The sequence below is a fragment of the Microcebus murinus genome, chromosome 21 (assembly GCF_040939455.1).
Source record: "Microcebus murinus isolate Inina chromosome 21, M.murinus_Inina_mat1.0, whole genome shotgun sequence".
NCBI lineage: Eukaryota > Metazoa > Chordata > Mammalia > Primates > Cheirogaleidae > Microcebus > Microcebus murinus.
This window is the reverse complement of record NC_134124.1, coordinates 31,524,085-31,549,329: the sequence shown is the minus strand read 5'-3', so window position 1 is coordinate 31,549,329 and position 25,245 is coordinate 31,524,085. Positions and strand designations below refer to the sequence as shown.

The 25,245-nt window shown below is 47.6% G+C and overlaps 1 protein-coding gene and 1 pseudogene across 2 annotated transcripts in view; both read right to left on the bottom strand.

Moving 5' to 3' along the window:
- Positions 1-25,245, bottom strand: part of WWC1 (WW and C2 domain containing 1) — a 163,490-nt gene that overhangs the window by 6,537 nt on the left and 131,708 nt on the right. For both annotated transcript variants that reach the window (XM_075996278.1, XM_020283764.2), the window contains 5 exons: positions 21,847-21,999; positions 19,607-19,698; positions 11,643-11,775; positions 10,001-10,165; positions 2,902-2,994 (listed from right to left, as the gene is read on the bottom strand). In XM_075996278.1, coding sequence (XP_075852393.1) covers positions 2,902-2,994; positions 10,001-10,165; positions 11,643-11,775; positions 19,607-19,698; positions 21,847-21,999 — 636 coding nt within the window. The remainder of the gene's footprint in view (positions 1-2,901; positions 2,995-10,000; positions 10,166-11,642; positions 11,776-19,606; positions 19,699-21,846; positions 22,000-25,245) is intronic.
- LOC105880136 (nucleoside diphosphate kinase B pseudogene) lies at positions 22,008-24,051 on the bottom strand (annotated as a pseudogene).

The window sequence follows — 25,245 nt, the reverse complement described above, 5'->3', positions numbered from 1 at the left end:
GGCGTGAGCCACCGCGCCCGGCCAAAAGGCAACGTTATGTCTTTACGTGAAGGCTGCTAAGCCAGCAAGATATAAACTTGGGGCTGATCATGGTCATATTTACTATCAGATGGGGCGACCCTGTTTAAGAATTAAGCTGCATGGATGGAGCAGTGCCGTGAGAGGGGGACTTAGGCCTGATGACTTTGTTACAACCCCTGGATTGGTCCATGCCTGAAGGCAGCCCAACGTCCTGGACTTTTCCATTAAGTGGGACAATAAATTCCCTCTTTCATTTTTAAGCTGGGTTTGGGTTAGGTTCTTCAGTTATCTGTATGTAAAAGATCCTGATGAATACGATCATTAACTCCCCTCCCATCAAAACCCACTAATGATTAAAAATCAATAACCAAATGACTAAGGAGCCAGAACGCTAAGATGGCCCTCCAGATTCGCACCCCTAATAGACACGTCCCGAATGATCTCCTCCCTTTCAGTGTGGATGGGATCTGTGAATATGAGATGTCACTCCCATGATTAGGTTACAAATCAACTGCCTTTGAGTTAATCAAAAGGAAGATTATCCTGGGTGGGCCCGACCTAATCAGGTGAGCATTTACAGCAGCGGTTCCCAACCTTTTTGGCACCAGGGACTGGTTTCATAGAAGACAATTTTTCCATGGACCAGGGGTGGCGGGGATGGTTTTGGGATGATTTAATCACATTACATTTACTGTGCACTTTATTTCTATTATTATTTTTACATTGTCATTTGCTACTCACTGATAGGGTTCTGATGAGTCTGCAAGCAATTGATTTACTATGGTCTCAGTGCAGTCAAACCTCCCTGCTAATGATAATCTGTATTTGCAGCCGCTCCCCGGCACTAGCATCACCGCCTCAGCTCCACCTCGGATCATCGTGCATTAGACTCTCATAAGGAGCAGTAACCTAGATCCTTCGAATATGCAATTTACAGCAGAGTTTGAGCTCCTGTGACAATGTAATGCCACTGCTGATCTGACAGGAGGCAGAGCTCAGGCGGTGATGTGAGCTTTAAAGGATGGACTGGCCAGGCTTTGCTTCTGCTGGCCTTGAAGAAGCAATGCACATTGTAGACAGAGTCACATAGCAAGGATCTGAGAATAACCTCTAGGAGCTGAGAATGGCCCCCCGGCTGGCAGCTAGCAAGAAAATGCAAGGGGATAAATTCTGCCAACAAATTGGAGGGAGCCTGGGAGAGGTCAAACTTCCAGATGAAGATGATGCAGTCAGTTAACTCTTAGATTTTGACTAAGACCGACTAAGACCCTGAGCAGAGGATTCAGCTAACCTATGCTGGAGCCCCTACCAGCAGAAACTGTGAGATAATGCATTTGTAATATTTTAGGCTGCTAAGTTGTTGGTGATTTGTTTTGCAGCAATAGAAAATAAACACGATGACCAGTAAAGAGAGTTGAGACATGGCCTGAGAAACATTACTATGAGACCTATCCTCACTTTGCAAGTCTGGTGAGCACACTTGAGAGAGCACGGGTCGGGCTGCCCAGGCAGCGAGAGGAGGCGAGGACTGCAGTGTGCAGGGGGCCAGGGGCCAGCCTCTGGACTCTGGTGTTGCTCACACACACCATCAGCGGCTCCCTTACTCCTTCCCTTGGCAAGGGGAAGCGGGCTGGTGAGGGGGACCTTCCGTGGGGCCCACCTCGGATGGGGACAGTAGGAAATGCAGGGGGGGCAAGCAGTTCTGCAGTGGCATCTCTGCAGAAGTGGGTCATGGAACACCTGCTCCAAGATCCCCCGGGAGCTTGTTATTATAAAATTTACAGTTATTATAAAATGACAGTGCATGAGACTGTCTGGGAGTGTGGCCTTGTAATCTGCATTGTCCAGAAGCCCCCTGGGTGACTGTTGGTGCTCTAGAGACTATAGTGCCAGCCAGCTACAGCAGATGGGGTGGGGGCAGACGTCCCAGAGGGGGCAGTCAGTCACCCATGGCCTGTCTCCTGAGGCCCCGCCCACATTCTCCCACAGCCAGCACACTGCCCCTTCCCTGTGCACCCTCCCCTGCACTGCTCCCTCTCTCTGCGCTCTCTGGTTCCCTCTGCACACTTGCTGGGGGGTGGGGGTGGGGTGGGAGGCCAAGGACCAGGCCCAGACACCTGGCTGGCGGCCGGAGGTGGGGCCTTCCCCTAATGGGCTGTCAGCACTCTCTTTCTCTCCTTCTTTCTCTGCGTTTTCTTTTTCTGACATCCTGGCTCCTAGGTTTCTTCTGGTTCTGGAAATGCACCAGACAGAACTGCTTTACAGTCGCCTGGAAAGCCCAGAGTGGGGAGGGCACCTCCGCATCTCCTGCAGCCCGGACCGGTCCAAGTCCTGAACAGGAGTGGTGGCTTTTCCTACTGACACCAGCCCACCTCAGCCTGACGGGAAAGGTGAGGCCTCTCTGCAGGGCAGCTGGCCCTAGAGAAGCCAGCCGAGAGAAGCCAGCCGCCGGCGCTTGCAGGCACTCGGCTTCTCCGCCCACCTGCTGCATCAGCGGGACGACAGGACACGCTGAGCAGACCCTTGCACGACGCGGGCGCCCATCGGATCACCTCCCTGGTGACTGTGACGTCTTGGGTTGGTTAGCTCTTACTGACTTTGATTTCTATCCAGGAAGACAAGCCCAAGTGTGCACACTCATCTAACCTATTTGTCATAATAATGGTACATTTACCCTTTGGCACCTTCCCCAGTGCCAATACAGGCCGCCTTAGAGTTCACAAACTTCTGCTTGCAAATGCCACCACGCGTGCAGGAGTGCCATTTCTGCAAAGCAGTGGCCGAGAAGTGGCCAGACGCTGGGGATGCGTGTGCAGGACGCAGGGCTTGGGGAAGCGCGGGAGGGCCAGGCACATAAAAGCTTCCAGGTGACTCTCTTACCCGCTTCATCCGGACGCTGCGCCGCTCCAGGGAGTTTCGAACAAAAGGTGGCTTTTTAGACAGAGTGGAGCTGTCGCTGTCACTCCGATTCAGCTGCAAGAGAAAAGTCATGGGATATTCAGCGTGGTCAGAGTTTATCCTGGAAGGAGCACTGAGGCCTGGAGGGAGGTCGGGTTCACCTACTCAGCCTCGTCCTTCCTTTCTGGTTCTAGGCTTCATTCGGACCTTCCTGCTCTTTATTTATTTTATTATTTTATTTTATTTTATTATTTTATTTTATTTTATTATTTTATTTTATTTTGAGACAGAGTTTCACTTTGTTGCCCAGGCTAGAGTGAGTGCCGTGGCGTCAGCCTAGCTCATGGCAACCTCAGACTCCTGGGCTCAAGCGATCCTCCTGCCTCAGCCTCCTGAGTAGCTGGGACTACAGGCATGCCCGGCTAATTTTTTCTATATATATTAGTTGGCCAATTAATTTCTTTCTATTTATAGTAGAGACGGGGTTTTGCTCTTGCTCAGGCTGGTTTCGAACTCCTGACCTCGAGCAATCCGCCTGCCTCGGCCTCCCAGAGTGAAGGGATTACAGGCGTGAGCCACTTCGCCCAGCCCAATTTTAGTATTTGTGCTGACTAAGGGAGCACCCTTCCTGCTCTTTATAAGCAAACACTCCTATAGTGCGTACTATGCAATGATGCACGCAGCTATATCTCTGTGCGAGTATCTGCACGATGCGAAATGACATGCAATATCCTACTGAATCCCCCAGCGACCTGGTGAGATAGGAGCATCACCATTTCACAAATGAGGAGACTGAGGCTGGGCACGGTGGTTCACGCCTGTAATCCTAGCACTCTGGGAGGCCGAGGCAGGCGGATTGCTTGAGGTCAGAAGTTCCAAACCAGCCTGAGCAAGAGCGAGACCCCGTCTCTACAACTGATATATATATAGAAAAAATTAGCCGGGCATGTTGGCGCATGCCTGTAGTCCCAGCTACTCAGGAGGCTGAGGCAGCTGGATTGCTTGAACCCAGGAGTTTGAGGTTGCTATGAGCTAGGCTGATGCCACGGCACTCACTCTAGCCTGGGCAACAAAGCAAGACTCTGTCTCAAAAAAAACCAAAAACAAATGAGGAGACAGAGACTCAAGGGTTACAGAACTTGCCCAGGGTTGGCCAGTTGGTCAGCAGCACAGCAGGGCTTGACACCAGGCAGTGTGGCTCCAGGGTATACGACCCCCTTGACCTTGTACATAAAGGGCTATTTGCACTGATTTTTCCCTGGTACCCACAGAGCCCGTCTGTACTGGCTCCAATGGAGCCACTGTCAAGATAGACATATTAAAAATAATTTAAAAAAAGGCAGCTCAAAGGCAAAGCCTCAGGGACCACGTCATCCTTGGAGAAGATGGAGCAGACAGGCTTGGGGACGCTGTGCTGACCCCACCTGTCCCTGCCAGCATCCCCGCAGTCACGGAGTTATTGCTACTGCTCCCCACAGGGCTGATATTCCCCGTCTAAGGCCAGAAATCAGGCCATGGTCCAGATGGGATGCTGTTCTGCTGAGAGTGTGTCCCACCTTCCCAAAAGCTCGGGAGAGGGGCGGGGGGTGACAGCACACCCTGGGAGGTGAGTGAGGGTGGGAGCTTCCCTGAGAGTCCTATTTCCAAAGTCGGTGGGGTCGGCACAGGCCAACATTACAGTGCCTGTTTGTCTGGCAGCTGTCAGTTCACTGCTGCAGGTCTCTCCTGAGAAGCTGTTAGTGTCGTCATTGCCGTGGTTATTAATAATTATTAATGATAATAATATTCCTCCAAAGGTGGCACTTGCAGGATATGTGTCCTGCCAACCAGAGGCAGATAATGGACAACTGATCCTTAAGTCATAGTTGTTTACGTGTTAAAGACTATGTTATAGGTCGGGCACAGTGGCTCACGCCTGTAATCCTAGAACTCTGGGAGGCCGAGGCAGGTGGATTATTTGAGCTCAGGAGTTGGAAACCAGCCTCAGCAAGGGCGAGACCCCGTCTCTACTAAAAATAGAAAGAAATTAACTGGCCAACTAAAAATACATAGAAAAAATTAGCTGGACATGGTGGCTTATGCCTGTAGTCCCAGTTACTCGGGAGGCTGAGGCAGGAGGATCACTTGAGCCCAAGAGTTTGAGGTTGCTGTGAGGTAGGCTGATGCCACAGCACTCTAGCCCAGGCAACAGAGTGAGACTCAGTCTCAAAAAAAAAAAAAAAAAAAAAAGACTATGTTATAAAACAGTGATGAAAGCTATATTAAGTCTTTGAATTTAACTTTCTCTAACATAAAGATATTTTAGTGCATTTCATCTTAGACATGGTAGAAAATACTGTTGCCCTGTTATTATTTCCATGCAGTAGCTAGGGAAACTGATGCAGAGGGGAGAAAGAGTATCAAGTCCCACGGAGCAAGTTCAGGAATGAGCATTTTGGAAGGACTATATCCATTTGGTCAAAGTGGGTCGACCCACAAGTGCGGCAGTACTGCAAACAAACACACAGGTGCTGAGGAGAGCTGCAGGGCGTGTAATGTGTTGCCCCTACCTCACGGCCTTATAGTTCAGTGGAGGTGCCCAAGCCAGGGAAACTAACCAAGTGACACGGGGAGCCACCCAACAGAGGGCACTTTCTGTGCAGAGGGGTGACATCAGGCCAGCAGAAGTCAAAGCAAAGAGCTTTGACTTTTTGAATTTTAGTTTTTGCATCTATGAAATGGAGTTAACACAACTCACCTTGTAGGGTTGTGTGTGAGATGAGATGACATAGGAAATATGTTTTTTTTTTTTTTGTAGGGGGAGAGAATGTTGCTAATTAGCATTTGAAATCCCATTGTTGGCCAGGCACAGTGGCTCATGCCTGTAATCCTAGCACTCTGGAAGGCCAAGGTGGGTGGATCGCTCAAGGTCAGGAGTTCGAAACCAGCCTGAGCAAGAGCAAGACCCCATCTCTACTAGACATAGAAGGAAATTAATTGGCCAACTAAAAATATATAGAAAAAATTAGCCGGGCATGGTGGCACATGCCTGTAGTCCCAGCTACTCGGGAGGCTGAGGCAGGAGGATTGCTTGAGCCCAGGAATTTGAGGTTGCTGTGAGCCAGGCTGATGCCAAGGCACTCTAGCCTGGGCAACAGAGTGAGACCATCTCAAAAAAAAAAAAAAAAAAAAAAAAGAAATTCCATTGTCTGGGAGGGAGAACCCCACCTTATGACTCCTGGTAGGAAACAAGGCCCACTTCCCACTAATGAAGATGAAACAAGGCCCTGCTTTCCTGGCCTCCCTTGCAGCTAGAGACAGGCACAGGACTAGGCTCTGTCAGCTGGAGGCAACTGCCCCACACTTTGAAGCACAACCTGGTTAGTTAGACCCAATTCTCTGTTCCTATGCCTCTAGGGTTTAAACAGGCCACTCTCTCTTTTGTTCCACAAATGTACCGTGTCTCTTGGTATCTCAGAGAAAAATTATTAATGAGTAGTGGTAGTAGCAGCAACAGCCACCAGAGAGTCTGTGGCTGTCAGTGGCAGGAACCTGGGTGAGGCATCAGGATTGCACATGGGAGGCAGTGGCGGGGCCAGCGGGGGCCACATTCTACAGCAGCATCAGGGGTGGTGGCCTGATTGGCTTTGTGGCATGATTTTGGCTCTGCTATGGCCTCCCTTGTTCCTACCGGACTTCTGAGGCTGGTTCTACACCCTTCCAATGAATACGTGAGCTACTTCACTTTCCAAAAATTTCTTTCCTGCATATGCTGCTCACATTGTTTCTATTGCTTGCAAAGAAACCCACTGATGGGTACAGGCAGGAAGTGGAGTGTTGTCAGACGGCTGTCAGACCGGAACACATGGCGCTGGCTGTGCGGTGGAGGAGGGGTGGAGACACAACACAGCCCCAGTATTCCCTGCTCATTTTTTTTTTTTTTTTTTTTTTTGAGACAGAGTCTCACTGTGTTGCCTAGGCTAGAGTGCCGTGGCATCAGCCTAGCTCACGGCAACCTCAAACTCCTGGGCTCAAGTGATCCTCCTGCCTCAGCCTTCGAAGTAGCTGGGACTATAGGCATGTGCCACCATGCCCGGCTAATTTTATTTTGTTTTTTTGAGACACAGTCTCGCTTTGTTGCCCAGGCTAGAGTGAGTGCCGTAGCATCAGCCTAGCTCACAGCAACCTCAAACTCCTGGGCTTAAGCAATCCTTCTGCCTCAGCCTCCCGAGTAGCTGGGACTACAGGCATGCACCACCATACCCAGCTAATTTTTTCTCTATATATTAGTTGGCCAATTAATTTCTTTCTATTTATAGTAGAGATGGGGTCTCGCTCTTGCTCAGGCTGGTTTTGAACTCCTGACCTTGAGCAATCAGCCTGCCTCGGCCTCCCAGAGTACTAGGATTACAGGTGTCAGCCACTGTGCCCAGCCTAATTTTTTCTATTTTTAGTTGTTTGGCTAATTTCTTTCTATTTATAGTAGAGACAGGGTCTCGCTCTTGCTCAGGCTGGTCTCGAACTCCTGAGCTCAAGTAATCCTCCTGCCTCCGCCTCCCAGAGTGCTAGGATTACAGGCATGAGCCACTGCTCCCAGCCTCCCTGCTCATTTTGTGGGTGCAAAACAGGGTTAAATTGTTGCCTGGTGTACCTTGGGAGACAGACTGCAGAGTTTTAGGGGGAAGTGATAGAAAAACATTCAGGATGTTATACTGTTGGCTACTTCCTGTAGCTTTCAGTCAGATCGTATAAGAAAGAAGTAAGCTTGGGCTAAAGTGGGCAAGTTGGAAAGCAAAGATAAAAAAGTATATATGACTTTGCTAAGAAAGGCCCTTTTTACACGTGGCACATGATCCCCATTGACTGGGAATCTCTTAATTTGTAGTCTCGCAGAGGTGGAAACTGGTGCAGATAATAAGATACGGGAGGTGCCCAGCATGGTGCTTGGTGTGTTTTAGACACTTAATAAGTGGGACTGGAGCTTCTTGTTATTTGAGAATGCCAATCCCCCAAAAGGGCCACGTAAAGTAAATCCATTTAAATAGGGGACCAGAATTTTACAGTAAACATTGGGGAAAAACATTCAAGTCTTTAGTTGGAAAAGAGAAACACTTTACTAAAGTTACCCTATTCTATATCTCTCATTTAACAAAATGACAACTGCATTCTAATCCTGATCTTAAAAAAAGAATGAATGAAACCCTAATTTCTTTTGGTGTGATTTTTCTGATGAGTGACATTCTTCTCTTTGTGTTTGATTTCCGCTGCATGTTCATAAAAGCGATAATTTTGCAGAAAACAGAGGGTTTTATCCATTATCTTAAGAGCTTTTCTAAATCCTTCAAATCATTCACGTTTGAAGCACTGATTGGATTTTTCTCTGCTGCTGTTGTGAGCTGGCTTAATGGCAAGATCCTTCACCTGTGATTTAGGAATCTCCCAACATCACATTCAGTGACTTCAGGAAATCCTGTATCCTTTGCAAGATAGCCAGCACGCATTATGCTTGCATTATCTTTTCAAATGCTTACGAGTCCCAATAATTAGCTAGAGATTTAACATAGACGGGAGGGGTTCCTGTTAGTTTTGGGAGGGACTTCGGGGGATGTTTTCACAGGGCCTAATTTGATAGATAGCCAGTAAATCAGTAAAAATTTTCATGTCATGAAGAAATGAGCTTCTCTACCCAATCTTATAATTGCGGGCCTTGAAAGCTGAATACTCAGATATTGACAGTCCCCCTTTCCTCTTTCCCTCCCCCTCTGTAACAATAGTCAGGTACTTGCAGGTGAATGACGTAGGATGGGGTCCCACAGGCCTCCCCTTCTGTGACAACTTATTGGAACGTAAGCCAAGGAGATTCTCTTTACGCCCCTAGTGATCGCTCAATGGCTCTACATAGTGGAGGGGGAGGAAGGCTTTGACAAATCCCTGGGGCCCAGGACTCAGGTAAGGCCTACCCATGTCTCATCCATGCCATCCTGTGCAAAGCAGGAGCAGGCTGGCCCCATAGTCCCAGCAACCAGCACAGCCCCTGAGACTCTGTCAGTCCTCAGACCCTCCGTGCATGCAGAGGGTGGGCCGGCCTAGGAAGGGCCAGGCAAACTGGACAGCAAGGCGAGGGTGTGAAGTAGCAAAGGCCACTGCAGGGCTTGGAAGGAGCAGGTGCACCGCCGGGACAGGTAAAGAGGGCCAGGTGGAGGGCAGAGTGGACTGGAAAGCCCGCTAGCGCCCAGCTTCTAAGGGCAGCCACCCCATTGCTCAGCGCCTGCCAGCAGCTGCCATGAGAGAATGTGTGGCCCTTTGTTCCAAGAGGAACTAGAATTTTCTGTTAAACTTTGCCATTTTAATTTTATTTTTAATTGCCTTTAAAAATTTTAAATGTTACAAGTTGAATTTTAAAAAAGCCAAATAAAATGTAGGTCTTTTGCCATTCTGCAACCTCAGGCTGCACACTAGTGTTGCCCTGGAGGTGGGGAGGACATGCTCGCACTCGCTTGGGGACACTGAGGGGCCCATTCGATCTCAGCAAGTGGCTGCAGAAGGGAAGGGCAGGGTGTGACCAAGGAGGCAGTGAGTTGGAATTATAATAACAGTGACCAAGTACTGGTTACTGAGCCTTTTCCTTTTTTTTTTCCTGAGACCGAGTCTTGCTCTGTCACTGAGGCTGGAGTGCAGTGACATCATCATAGCTAGATGCAACCTCAAACTCCCAGGCTTAAGTGATCCTCCTCCCTCAGCCTCCCGAGTAGCTGGGACTACAGGTGCACAACACCACACCCGACTTATTTTTCTATCTTTCGCAGAGACGGGGTCTCGCTCTTGCTCAGGCTGGTCTCGAACTCCTGACCTCAGGTAGTGATCCTCCCGCCTCGGCCTTCCAGCGTGCTAGGATTATCGGCACGAGCGACTGCGCCCAGCCCTTTTCTTTATTTAAAACAACCCCATGAAGTGGGTCCGTGAATGCCACGTGGGGAAACCCAGGCTGAGCAGTGTCAACTAGCCAGGGATGCCCAGTGCCGGGCGAGCAATCAGGTTTGTGCCCAGACCTGCGAGGGACCCTTGGTGAGCCCAAGGAGGAAGGCGCCAGGCGCTGGCTTACCCGGCACACGTACTGGCTCTGGGGTCCGGGGGAGAAGGTCTTGGAGCGGATGATGGTGCTTCCCCGGAGGAACGGCCCTGGGGACGGGGCACCCACCCGCCGGTCCTTGGGCCGCACCACCGTGGGGGATGGGGACGGCGTCTCGGTGTTGGTCTCTTTGTCCACCTGAGGAAGAAGTCACAACCTTGAGGCCACCAGTGCCCACCAGGTCTCAGGCACCCGCCCCACAGCCACTCAGCCCCTCCCCAGTCCTGTCACCTCGCCTTCTGCCCACAGACACTGCGGGGGCCCCCTCAGCCCCGGCCCTGCCAGGTATTAACTCAGCCTGGCGCGGCCAGGACAGAACGTGAGGCCGGGTGGGCCGACCCTGTTCCTCCCCGGCTCGTGTGCCCAGGGGTGGCAGGGGCACATTCAGTCCCCAAACAAACTCGCGTCGGCAGGAGAGGCCCCTCTGGCACCAACATCCTGCACATACGTCACACCCTTGAGATTTACGTGCCAGCCACATTTTCACAAACAGCACCCCGGGTCTCCACTGCCCTGGCCAAGGGCTACAGATGCTTTCTTGGAATGATGGAGACAACCAGCAAGTCTTGTTTTTAAAACTAGGCCATCGGGGTTTCTACCGTCCATGCACGAGAGTCACCAGTCATGGATAAGCAAAAATACCTAAATGCAGGGCCTTTGTTAGCCTAAACCAGGGGTCCTCAAACTTTTTAAACAGGGGGCCAGTTCACTGTCCCTTAGACCGTTGGAGAGTGTGCACTGTGGGCCCGGGATGAGTTGGCTGCTAAGCAGGACAGGCAGTGGCGGCAAAAACACCCGGAGGGACGGATAAATGTGCTAGGTGGCCCGCACGCCGTAGTTTGAGGACGCCTGGCCTAAACAGTGCCTTTGTGTAATTTTGAGAAAAGATGCCCGCCCCCCACCCTGCCCCAGCTGGAGAAATTGCAAAACGATGCCCCTTTGGTGTGGAGGAGTAAGAAGAAGGATCCAGATTGTACCATGGCCCCACCTTGGCCAGGTGCCTTGTGCAATGTGCCACCTGTGTCCCCCCGCCTCCCAGTTCCCTATTCACACACGACAGGTGCTGTAGTTCCAGGAGTCCTGGATCTAGATGTCCATGGAGAGTGACCCTGTTACGACATGTAACCTTAGTGCAGCAGGGAAGCAGGGGGTGAAAGGACTTCACTGGACTCCTCACATGAAGACCCGCATTACTTTGAGTCTGCAAGGCTGGTAGTATTGGTGCCCAGGTGAGAGATGGGGAAATGGAGGCTGGAGAGGGATGAAGTCATCTGACTAAAAGCTACCCATGTGGGGAGTAGCAGGGCCAGGATTTGAACCCAAACCCATCTCACTGCAAGGCTTGAGTTCTGTCCAGAGAAAAACAGGGAAATCGCAGAGGGCAGAAGAGAAGAGAGGAGTGAGTCAGCCTCTCCTGGTTTACTGTCACCAAGACGATCCAAAAAGTCCAGGCAGGGACACTCCTGTGCAACCCACTGAAGGTCACTCCATTCCCCAGGCTTGTCCCCAGACGCTGGAGGGCGGGAATTATCTCCCAGCCTGTCTGACCGCCTCCGCCCAAGGACTGAAGGCTATTTCCCCAAGACGGACCTGCCATCTCCCCAGCCCTCCCTACCTTCAATGCCGGGTACCCGTCCACTTCAGGCGAGGCTTTCTCGGTGAAAACTTCCTCTTCGACCTCCTCCTCTTCCTCCTCCTCCTCTCCCTCTTCGGCTGCTGCCTCATTCTCACTGGCCTCCTCATACCTCCTGTGATGACAAAGCGCTCCGGTCACCCACCCAGAAGCCACTCTGTCCTTGCTCACCTGCATTTAGGGGTGTCCAAGGCTTTTCTTGATGAAGGACACATTTTTTTTAAAAAACCAACAATTTTAATGAGGTATAATTTATACACAAGATGCGTTTTCAGGGTATAGTTTTACAAGTTTTGACCAATGCACCCACCTGTGTAACCACTGCCATATTCGAGATATAGAACATTCTAGTACTCCCCAAAATTCTCTTGTACCCTGTCCCAGTAAATCTCCCTCTAACCCCAGACAGCCACTGATCAGCTGTCATTACAGATTAGATTTTTCTAGAGTTTCATATAAATGGAATCAGACAGTATATCTGTCTGATATACTCTTTTGTCTCTGGCTTCTGTCAGAGTTTTTTTTAGTTTTTTTTTTTGAGACATGGCCTCGCTGTGTTGCCCAGGCTAGAGTGCAGTGGAGTCATCCCTGCTCACCACAACCTCAAATCCCTGGGCTCAAACAATCCTCCTGCCCTGGCCTCCCAGGGTGCTAGGGTACAGGCTGAGCCACTGCGCCCGGCCAGCATAACATTTTTGAAGTTTATCCGTGATGCTGCATGTATCAGCTTTTCGTGCCTTTTTACCACTAATATTCCACTGGATGGATATATTGCAACTTGTTTAGCTACTTATCATTGATGAACGTTTGGATTGCTTCCATTTCTTAGCAATTGTGAATAAAACTTCTATGAGCATTCATATGCAAGTTTTTATATGGATATAGGTTTTCATTTCTCTTGGATACTACAATTGTCTGCTCAGGGCTGCCAAATCAAAAAACCACAGGCTGGGTGGCTCAAACAACAGACATTTATTTTTCACAGTTCTGGAGGCTGGAAGCCCAAGATCAAGGTGTCAGCAGCTTTGGTTTCTCCTGGGGCCTCTCACCTTGGCTAGCAGATGGCTGCCTCTCGCTGTCCTCACGTGGTCTTCTCTGTGCACACGTGCACCCTGGGTGTCTCTCTGTGTGCCCAAATTTCCTCTTTTTGTAAGGACACTGGGCAGATTGTATTAGGGCCCACCTTAACTCCAATGGCTTCGTGTTAACTTAATCACCCCTTTAAAGGCCCTGTCCCCAAATACAATCACATTCTGCGGTACTGGGGCTTAGGCTTCAACGTATGGATTTTCGGGGTGGGAGGACACAATTCGGCCTGTCACAATATACAGTTAAAGAGTAGAATTGCTGGGTCACATAATATATACAAATTTACCCTTTTAAGAAACTGACAAGCTGTTTCAGCAAAGTGGTTTTGACATTTTACATTCCCACCAGCAATGCTGTGAGCGCTGCAATTTCTCATGTATACTTGGTTTTGTCAGTCTTTATATTTAGTTACTCTACTGGCTGTGCACTTGTATCTTATTGTGGCTTTCATTTGCATTTTCTTTTCTTCTTCCTTCTTTTCTTTCTTTCTTTTTTTGAGACAGGGGGTCACTCTGTTGCCCAGGCTGGAGTGCAATGGCATCATCATAGCTCACTGGGCTTGAACCTCAAAACCTGGGCTCAAGTGATCCTCCCTCTTCAGCCTCCCAAAGTGCTGGGATTACAGGCGTGTGCCATTGCGCCCGGCGTAGGTTGCATTTTCTTGATGAGAAACTCTTCATGCATTTATTATTTTCTTTTGTGAAGTGTCTGTTAGAATATTCAGCCCCTCAAAAATTGGGTTGTCTTTTATTATTGAGTTGTAGGAGATGATGATAGAGTCTGGATAGGAATCCTTTGTCAAGTACGCATAGTGCAAAGATTTTCTCCAAGTTCATGGGTGGCCTTTTCATGTTCTAAGTGGTGTCTTCCAGAGAATAGAAGTTTCTGATTGTAATCAAGTCCAATTTGTTAATTTTTTTCTTTTACAGTTTGTGCTTTTTGTGTCCTACCTAAGAAATCTTTGCTACCCCAAAGTTGCAAAAGATTTCTTGAAAGGGGCGGCTTTGCAAAAACAACAGGAAAATACCTAATTCCACAACTTCCCCAGTAACAGTTAAAGATCAGTCCTATGATTTCTCCCACAACAGGGACCCTGCAGGAGTTCTGTTTTGCACAACTTCTGAAAAAGCTGAATGGACAAAAAAGAGATGTCAATTGTTTTTTGAGAATCTGCTTTTACAGAGTTCCTGAGTAAACAGCAGAAGAGTTTGAGGCTACAGCCTCAATCATATCTCGAGGACAGAGTCACAGCTCCTGTGATAATCCCTCCTCCAAGGAAGGGCGGGAAACCAACTCCTGGACTTTGACATCTTTGCAGTTTTTGTTATCTACCCGCTGCCACTTTTGTTATCAACTGATAGCTGCTACTATTTTTTTCCTCTTTGTTCCCCCTTAAAATCAGCAAGCCACTTTGGCCTTGCTGCCGGCACCCCCTTCTCTTTTTTGGGGATGCCACACCATCTCCCTGTTCTCCCTCTCTTTTCTAAGAAACATAAACTAAACATTTTTACTTTTTACATCTTTATGATTTTTTTTTTTTTTTGAGACACTCTCACTTTGTTGCCCAGGCTAGAGTGAGTGCCATGACATCAGCCTAGCTCACAGCAACCTCAAACTCCTGGGCTCAAGCAATCCTTCTGCCTCAGCCTCCCGAGTAGCTGGGACTATAGGCATGCGCCACCATGCCTGGCTAATTTTTTCTATATATTTTTAGTTGGCCAATTAATTTCTTTCTTTCTTTCTTTTTTTTTTTTTTTTGTTTAGTAGAGATGGGGTCTCGCTCTTGCTCAGGCTGGTTTCGAACTCCTGACCTTGAGCGATCCACCCGTCTCGGGCCTCCCAGAGTGCTACGATTATAGGCGTGAGCCACTGCGCCTGGCCTACTTTTTACATCTTACTCTCTGCGTGAGGAATCTTCTTCCCCCCTTGCTGGGAGCACCTACGAAGCTTTCCACCCTAACATTTTTCTTATACTGCCTTTCAGAAGTTTTATGGTGTCAGTTTTTATGTTTAGCTCTATGACCCACTTCAGATTACTTTTTGTACATAATGTGAGGTAAGTGTCCAAGTTTACTTTTTTCCATATGGATACCCAATTGTTCCAGCACCATTTGTTGAGGAGACTTTACTTTTGCTAATATTATTTATAACTATCCTTTTCCCTGGGACTCTAGAGTTGGAAGGATTTGGCGTGACAAATGGACCGCATTCATTAAGCAGTAATTTATCTCTACTCCCATCTTGACTTCTCAAGGACATACGCAACTGCCCGGCTTCTGATCAGCATGAGACGATGTCATCACACTGAGCAGGAAGAATTCCAGCCAAAAGCAGAGAATTTGACTTCTAGTTAGCCGGCTGGGTGAAACTGCAGGTAAACCTAAAATCCCCGGGAGGATTTTCCCAGTGGAGAGAGCAAATCTTGGATCTCTACTCCCAACCTGCAGTGAGAACCCACCTGTACTTAGATGGGGACACCTGCTATGGAGGGGCCTTCTCTTTCCCGCCCCAGCACCCTCTCTACCTACTGATGAGACAGCCGTGAGACACGTGATCACACAGGAGTCTCTCCGCAAAGAACTCTGCAGAAGCCACATCGACAAGCGGTTACTGAGGGCTGAATGAGCTCCAGGTGCAGAAAGAAAAGTGTCTCCGTTTGACAGATTCGAGGAGCAGAGGCCCTGCAGGCCTTCTCCTATGCCGCAGGCTTGGTGGTGGAGCCAGGTTTCCAGCCCTGGTTGGTCCAGCTCTGCCTAGCTCTCAACCACTGAGGAAGTCTCTCCTAGTTGACTGTGAATCAGATCTTAATATTTCTAGATAGGAAAACCCCCCCACCCAGACCGGTCGCAGTGGCTCACACCTATAATCCTAGCACCTGGGATCGCTCGAGGTCAGGAGTTGAGACCAGCCTGAGCAAGAGCGAGACCCCGTCTCTACTAAAAATAGAAAGAAATTAATTGGCCAACTAAAAATATACAGAAAAAAAATTAGCTGGGCATGGTGGCATGTGCCTGTAGTCCCAGCTACTCGGGAGGCTGAGGCAGGAGGATTGCTTGAGCCCAGGAGTTTGAGGTTGCTGTGAGCTAGGCTGACGCCATGGCACTCACTCTAGCCTGGGCAACACAGTGAGACTCTGTCTCAAAAATAAATAAATAAAAAGAAAAAAGAAAAAAAAGAAAAAAACCCCACCCAGTCACACTTGTAAAGAGAAAAATAATTAAAATAGACAGTACCTTTCCACCCACTGGAATGGCAAAAACAAAAACAAAAACAATAAACCCCTGATGATATCAAGTGCTTGTAAAGGCAGGAAACAAGCTTTTCCCTGCAGGGGGTGTAAATTATAGGAGCCAAGTTACATTACTGAAGGCAATTTAGTCTTATCCATTAAAATAAAAAAAATGAACATATTCTTGATTAAGTACAGTAGTTTGATTATATGGAGTGTAGGTTAGAAAGGGTGTACTCTTTCTAATTAAGGGTACTCTTAATCATTGCTGGTGGGAGCATTTACTTAAAAAATATTATTTGAGAACGACTCTACAATATCTATTAACATGTAAAACACACGTGCCCTGGGACCCAGCGATGCCACTTCTCCACTTCTGCCCTGGACAGAACACACACAAGTTCTCAAAGAAGCAAACATAAGGATTTTCCCCTGCGTTTTCTAATACTCTTATTAATAGTTTTGTTTTGCTTTTGGATTAAAAAAAAGAAGTCCAGTCTTCTGACTGTACACACTAACACACTAAAGACACCTAAACGGATAAAAAGAGGGAGCATGTGAGTCTCAGGTCCTGAAGGAGGACTACAAATGAGCACAGAAGGCAAGTCTGCTGGGGCCCTCCACCCAGGACGCCAGGGCTGAGCATGCCCAGTGAGCCAGTTAACATCCCAGGACCAGAGGCAGCCTCCAGTCTTGGGGGAGGGGCTGCAGATGAATTCACCCAACTACAGCAGCTGGGGGGAGGGGGGGGCAGGGATCCCCGTCCTCTTTGTAAGTCAGCGGCTAGGGAAGTCTTGAGTGGCAGGGGGTGGGGAGAGAGGGGAGCCACAAAGGGAGAAGGAACAGAAGGCGGTTGCTAGGAGACGGCTTGAAAAGTCTCAGCACAAGGCTGGAATTTGGTGGAAGCCATTGATCTTGTGCCAGGCTTTTGGGAGATAGGTCCTGGGTCTGTTTCTGGCATCGGACCTTTCCCTGTGTGATCCACAGTACAGGGCGGCACAGAGCCCGTCAGGGAGAGGGAGTGGGGGAGAGACGGAGAGAGAGAGAGGGAGAGACAGGGAGGAGATAGGTGAGAGGAGGTAGAAAGAGAGTGAAAGGAGGGAGAGAGAGAGAGAGATTGAGACAATTCAGAGAGAACCCTAAAACAAACAAAGGAACGTACAAAAATTCCAGGAATGCTGCCACAAGGATCAGCACACTGGCCCACAGGCCAAATCCAGCTCATAGGCCAAATCCAGCAGGCTGCTTTGTTTTGGACAGTCCAAGCTATGAATGGCTTTTATATTTTTAAACAGCTGAAAAATCAAAAGGAGAATGATATTTCACGACACGTGCAAATTACATAAAATGCAAATTTCAGTGCCCATAAATGAAGTTTCAAAGGAACACTCCTTGGTTTACTTATTACAAGTCTATGCTACTTTCCCACCACAACAGAGTTCGCATAGCCCACAAAGCAGACTCTCTTTACCATCTGGCCCTTCCCAGAAATCGTTTGCTGGCCCCTGGAGTAAGAGATATTAAGGGAGGGTGCGCACTGAGACCAAACCTGTGATTTGGTGCTATAATGAAACTATAATGTAGAAGTTATTGAGTGCTTCTTCTTGGTCAGGGTCTGTGTTAAGTGCTTAGGATGCATAATTGAAAAAAAAAAAAACCTTTTTAACCTCAATTATGTGCCAACATGCATCATTTTATTGAATCTACAAAATATCCCATGACATAGTGGCTATTTTTAAAATCTCTAGATGAGGAAACAGAAGTTTAGAGTGGTGGTTCTCAGCCCAGGCTGCATGTTGGAATGATTCAGGGAGCTCTGAAAACTTACAGAGATGCTCAGTAAGGTCTCACAGATCCCTCGAGGAGGCGGGCTGAGCTAGACTCTGAATCCACATCTGTCTGAACTGAAAGCAAGGCACTTAGACCAACTTATGCTTCCATCCCAGTGGGGACAGTCACAGGCTGCGGCCCTTTCTTAGATGAAAGGTTTACTCTTTCTTTCCAGCTAGTAGTTGGCAATGTTCCTTCTCTTTCTCCTGATAATGGTTTCCACCACTTACTGTTTACTACGAGCTTTGTGCTTTATCCTCATGAGTGTCTACTCCTTTAGGGTTTTCCAGTAACCCTTGCAGAGTTGATATCATTTCCCCGGTTTTCAGCAGAGGCTCAGACGAGGTGAGGGTGACATGCCTACCAGTGACAGGAGGTGTGAGCTGGTGACGTTCTGCTTCTTGGTCTTGGTGCTAGTCGCACAGGAAGTTTGGTTTCTGAAAATTCACTGAGTTATACACTTAGGTAGACTTTTCTGTATGTTTGTTATACTGCAATAAAAAGTTTAAAAAGTGCTTTGCCTAAGGTTACACAAAAAAAATGAAGAAGCCAGGATTCAAACCCTACTTTATGCCACTATTTTTTAGTGTTTGATAAGACCTTTCTTGTAACACAAGGAATTAAACAGCACTGAATCACATAGTGAGAAAGTTGTCCCCTTTTCAATTCTTGCTCAGATGTTCTGATTACACCAAGGAGAAAGTCTCTCTCTGGTGGTAGCATGTCTTTAACATTGATGAAACACTTGCTAACCTTCCTTTTTAATAATGGAGAGAAGATCTCAGGCTTAGCAAGCAGTATGTCTATCAAGCTAGACTTTAATAATATTGCTTTATCTTCATTACACTGAGTTTTCCAGTTACTTTCCGAAGCAGACTTGGCTCATGGCCTACACAATGTCCATTTCCACTTTTTTCCTTAGAAACAGAAACTTGACTTTTGTACTCCTCCAATACCAGACGTCATTCCCCAGTCCCTTGCAGTTGGGTAGGCCAAGTGGCAAAGCTTGGGCAATGAGAGGTTGCTGGGTGGGGCCTTCAGGGCTGCTCCTTGATTAAAAGGTACATACATTCACTCTTTTGTTAGGCTGGCAATCCAGCATCCATCTTGGGCAATGGAGGTCACGTAGTAAAGACAACAAAGCAGACAGAGAAGGATACTGGGTTCCTAGTAACACCATGGAGTTGACAGAATTGCATTGTCTTTGATTGCTTCCTTCCATTCCTTTTAAAATTTTTCGAGAAAGGGTCTCACTGTGTTGCCCAGGGTGATCTTGAATTCCTGGGCTCAAGTGATCCTCCTGCCTCAGTCTCCCAAGTAGCTACGATTATAGTCATGCACCACGGTGCCTGGCTCCATTCTTCTTTTCAATTAAGGAATAAACTTCTATCTTACTTATGTCTAATATTTCTGCTCTCCATTCCTAGACATCAAATATAATTTCTTACTGAGGACTCTTTAATTTATGGCAAACTATACAAATTTTCCATTTATAGTAACATAAAATTTCTTTAATTGTTTTTACACCAAAATAAATGTCAGTGTATCAAGATTAAAAAAAAAATTAGATGTGAACGAGCACGGATGATTCACGGGACACAAAGTGAAAAATTGGGAGGAGATTTTGGAAACCACTGCACTAGGTTATTTTGCCCTGTTGCTGGTAGGGAACCCATAAGAGAGAAGTTCTCAGTTTTCCCAGGGGAATCCTTCTCTTGGTTGCCCTGGTGTTCGGGGATCTCATCCCCAGGCCTACGTCCAGGCCAGGGCAGCTCCTGAGCCCACATGTCTCACTTACCAGCTGTCTGCCAGCGTCTGTGTGCTGCCCCTTCCCTCCTGCCTCTTCTCTAGCTCCACCGCCGTCTGTTCCAACAGCGCAGACACGGCGTCCTGCAGAGACAAAGGCTGCTGGGTCATTGGGTGCGCTGTGGGTGCTGCCCTACCTGCCAGGAATCAGAGCGTCTCAGAGCTGTGACCCTTCCAATGACCTGGTAGTCAAACCGAAGACCAGAGTGGTCAGGTGTCTTGCTCAAGGTCACTGATAAATTGGAAATGCAGTCCCTAGTTCCTTTAACCAGCAGTTCTCCAGAAAATAACCCGTGTGTGTGCAGACCTACGCAGCAGAATTGTGGAAGACAGCCAGGTTTAGCAGTTAAGTGAGAATGAGTTACAGGTCTTTGCCTGTAAGGAGCTTATAGCATTGTCAGAGAGACCAACCCATGAACCATCAAGCACAAAACAATGCAATGAGGACTAGGAGGGAGGGAAGTATCGGATGTTTGGGAACAGAAAAGCAGCAGCAGAGTTTGGGAGTTGCATTCAGGGAGGGCTTCCTGGAAGAAGAACGGCTATACTGAATGGTGTCTACAGTGCAAAACCTGTGTGACTTGAGGAAATTATTTAACCTCTCTGAGATTCAGTTCCTTCTGCTAACTATAGAAAAGCTTGCTATGAAGACGGAGACTGTCTATAAGGAACACAGAAGAGTACCTGGCACAAAATTGGCATCCAGCAAATGGATACTCACACTAAAGCAAAAATCAGAACTTGCAGTTTTCTAAGCACATGGTTAATCTGCAACTACCCTTGTAGTGTGGGCCAGAGGCTGGCTTATTCCTGAAATTTCCTTTTGGGGAGGGAACTAAAATCAATCGAAGGCCTGGGTATATGCCCAGAACTGTGAAGATGGCTTGATGGTTTAGGTGCAGCATCTTCTTTAATCTTTACAACCACCCTGACAGGCAGGAATTAGTGTGACTCGACTGAGAAATGGGACTGAGGGAGCTGGTGCAGCTAGGGTTGATGGCTGATGTCACTTAACTCTAGAAAGGAGATGAGACACCAGCTCACCGTCTCCTTTGCAGAGGCAGAGAGACCTGACTTTGGGACCCAGCTTTGTTGCTTATTAAGTGTGTGTCTTAATGTAATTTGGTTCATCTTTCTGAGCCATGGTAAACTACACACGATAAACAGGACAGTGCCTGATTCAAAAGGAGGTGCAGAAAATAATGATGATAATGACAAAACACAAAGGGAGGAGGGGAAAGGGAAAAAGAAAATAGACTTAATCCTCACTCTTATTTTTACCTGTGTGATCCAATCCATCGAAATTCCAGGCAGTTGACTGGAAGTACTGTGGAACAGTACTGAGCTAAGTACTGATGGAAGGAAGGGTCACCAGGGAAAGTTAGACAACCTGAATGGCAGACCCTCTTGATGCCCAGATCCCACAGGATTCCTGTGCCCTAGTGCAAGGGGAACCTCACTGCTCTGCCGAGTCCTGGCCAGCCCACTTGCCCGTCGGGGTGGGCTCTCCGAGGGTAGGAAACAGTTTAAATCAATTTTAATAGGTTAAAATGTACTATGCTAAAATGAAAACAATACCTTCTTTTTTTGGAGACAGAGTTTCACTCTGTTGTCCAGGCTAGAGTGCTGTGGCGTCAGCCTAGCTCACAGCAACCTCAAACTCCTGGGCTCAAGCAATCTTCCTGCCTCAGCCTCCCAAGCAACTGGGACTACAGGCATGCGCCACCATGCCCGGCTAATTTTTGTTCTATATATTTTTAGTTTTCCAGCTAATTTCTTTCTATTTTTAGTAGAGACGAGGGTCTTGCTCTTGCTCAGGTTGGTTTTGAACTCCTGACCTTGAGTGATGCACTCGCCTCGGCCTCTCAGAGTGCTAGGATTACAGGCGTGAGCCACCGTGCCCAGCCCCTGCTGCTGCCTCTCATAAAAAGTATCCACTATGGACCCTGAACACAGTAGGGGCTCAGTTCAGGTTAACTTTCTACCTTCCACAGTTTTCTCTTTCTCCACTTCATTTTTTAGAAATCATGAATTAAGGCTTTTGTCAGGCAAGGCATACTAGGCGAAGCACAGTACAGAAAGAGGAAGCACAAAGGCAGAGGTAGCAAGTTGAGAAGGGGCCACCTGCCCCCTAGCAGAGAATGCTGCTTCCTCGTCCTCTTCTCCTGGTCCCTCCACTCCATTTTCCCACCCCTGCGTGAGGGCAGCAGCGCACACCTGGTCCCTCCTCACCTTGCTTGCAGGCCCTGGGGTGGGGGCTGTGGCTCCCCCTGGCTTGGGTTCCCTGCTCTGTTTCTTCAAGTATTTGTAGCTCAGGAGGTTGTACCAGCGAGTCGACCTCTCCCCGGACCGGCAGACCTCAGCCAGGCTGATCTGGGCGCCCCCCTGTCGGGGATGGAATAAAGGAGAGCATAAGCAGGGGGTGACAAGGTACTCTGGGAATCCAGCTCCTCGGGAGAGTGTGGAAAACGCCACTCCAGGTGAGACGGAAGCATCCTGGGAGGAAGAAAGGCTCGATGTTTCCAATAGCGCACTTGTTCACTCACCTATTCACTCACTGGGTTAATCACCTGTTGAATCTTTGTTGAGGACCTATCCTATGTATTTTTTTTTTTTTTTAGAGACAGGGTCTTGCTCTGTTGCCCAGGCTGGAGTGCAATGGTGTCATCACAGCTCACTGCAACCTGCAACTCTTGGGCTCAAGCAATCCTGCCTCAGCCTGAGTAGCTGGGACTACAGGCGCGCACCACTAAGTCCAGATAATTTTTCTATTTTCAGTGGACATGGCGTCTTGTTCAGGCTGAACTCCTAAACTCAAGTAATCCTTCTGCCTCTGCCTCCCAGAGTGCTAGGATTACAGGTGTGAGCCACTGTGTCCAGCCTATCCTATATATATATATATCTCCATATAGAGATATATATTTTAAAAAATCTAATATAAAGCTTACCATCTCTACTGTTTTTAAGTGTACAGTTTGGTAGTGATAAGTATATTCACATATTGTAAAACAGATCTCCCAACACTTCTTATCTTGCAAATCTGAAACTCTGTACTTGTTAAACAACAACCCCCTTTTTCCCCATCCCCACAACCCCTGGTAACCACCATTCTGTTTCGTTTCTATGAATTTTTTTTTTCAGTTTCCAAAGGGTTTATTGGTAAATATGCTTTAGAAAAGGATGATCAATACTATTGCTTCCAAGTCAGTGGAATGAAGAGCTGTGTTCAGGGACACACCAAGCAGTGCTGAAAAGGACTGCAACCTTGTCCACCTCTTATTTATAGACCTAGTCATGACCACAAGACTTGCAGTCAACCAATTCTTCAGGCTTAAACCATAGGCTGATTCCTTTTTCGGCACTTTTTGCACTTTTTACTGAGTCGCTGCCATGAATGATATTCCTGCCAACTTGAATGCAGAAGTCCCCACGAATGGTGCCTGGCTTAGAATCCACTGGCTTGGTCTCCCCAAGCATCACTTGGCCTGTCTTCACCGCATTCAGCCCCTCCCAGACCATGGCCACAATCGGGCCTGAGTTCATGTACTTCACCAGCCCAGGGAAGAATGGGCGATCTTTCAGGTCAACGTAGTGCTGCTTCAGATGTTCCTCAGACGCCCAAAGGAACTTCATGCCCATGAGGCGGAACCCCTTCTGCTCGAAGCACTTGATGATCTTGCCCACGAGGCCGCGCTGCACGCTGTCGGGCTTGACAGCGATGAAGCTGCGCTCGAGGTTGGCCAAGGTCCGGGAGGCGGGCAGCGGTGGAGCTGAGCTGAGTTGTGGAGGCCCAGAGAGCCGAGAGACCTCCAGCCCTAGGAGCCGCCTGCAGGGGAGGGGCACGGGGCGGGGCTCGGGGCCTGTTTCTATGAATCTGATGACTTTAGATACCTCATATAAGTGGAGCCATAGAGTATTTATATTTTGTGACTGGCTTATTTCACTTAATAATGTTCTCAAGGCCCATTTGCACTGTGGCTTTTTAGGGCTGAATAATATTTAATATACTATTGCATTGTATGTATGCACTGCATTTTGCTTATCCATTCACCCATTGATGGACATTTGGGTTACCTCTACCCTCTTCACTGTTGTGAATAGTTCTGTTATGAACATGGGTGTGCAAATAACTCTTTTAGAGCTCACATTCAATTCTTTTGGGTAAATACCCAGAAATGGGATTGCCGGATCAGACAGTTCTATTTTTAATTTTTTGAGAAACCACTAGACTGTTTTCCTGGCACTTGCACTATTTTATAATGCCAACAATGCACAAGAGTTCCAATTTCTCTACATTCTCACCAACACTTGTTATTGTATGTTTTTCAATAGCCACTATCCTAGTGGGTGGTGATCTCTCATTGTGGTTTTGATTTGCCTTTCTCGGATGACTTCTGATGTTGAGCATCTTTGTGTACGCACATTGGCCACTTGCATGTTATCTTTGGAGAAATAGCTATTTAAGTCGTTTTTCCATTTTTAAATTGGGTCATTTGATTTGTTGTTGCTGAATACCCTCTTATATTAGTCATATTAATTACCAGGTTCTGTGTTAGACACTAAGGACAATGACGGTCCCCACATGGTCCCACCTTCCAAGAGCCAACAGCCTCCCAAGGAACTCAGACATCGAACAAGTCGTTAGTTACAAGGGAGGTGGAAAACTCCATATTATTTTTCCTCTACCAAATTTGCAAAAATTAAAAAAAATTGACAACACGTGCTATTGATGAGGCTATGAGGAGATAGGCACTCTCTCTCCTTGCCGGTGGGAACGTAAAATGATAGAAACTCTACGGTTGGAATTGGACCATATCTAGCAAAAACATGGAAGCACATTAGCACATTACCCTTTGACCTAGCAATCCTCCTTGCAGTTGTCTATCCCACAGAGACACCTGCATGAGTACAAAATAACCCACAAATAGGAGTCTTCCTCCTAGCTCTCTTTTTAATAGCAAAAGATTTTAAACCACTCAAAGGTTCAGCAACAGGGGACTGGTTGGATAAACTATAATCTATCTATGCGATGGAATGTTATGGAGCAGTGTAAAAAAAAAATGAGGAAGCTCTCTTTGTACTGACGCAGAGAGATCTCCAGGCTATATTGCGAAAGTGAAAAACAGCACGGTGCAGAACAGAATATATACAATGCCACTTTTTGCACAAGAAATGGAGAGAGGGATAAGGACAGATTTTTTTCTATCTATATGTTGCACCACATTTGAGGTCCAAGGAGAGTGGACGTGATCGTATGTGTAACAAGAAATAATGGAAAGATGAAGAAACTAATCAAAGTGGTTACCCATACAGGATAGGAGGCAGGATCGGGGTGAGGGAGGGCAGGATTTCTCTCCAGTACACCTTTCTGTACAATTTTTCTTTGAGTCGTGTGAATGCATCCCTGAAGACGAAAACAGACCACAAAAACGACGACATAAAACCCTAACAGAATATAAGCTCACAGGGAAAGGAATCATTTCAAGTGACTTAACATTTTTGCTGTATTTTCACCACACATCCTTAACCGAAAGGACTCCAGAATGACTTTAATCATCCCTAGGTTTTATAGTCTCGACGTGTCCCTGTTTGATGAGCTTGGGTCGGGCGTGGGAAGGTGGTCAACTCGCC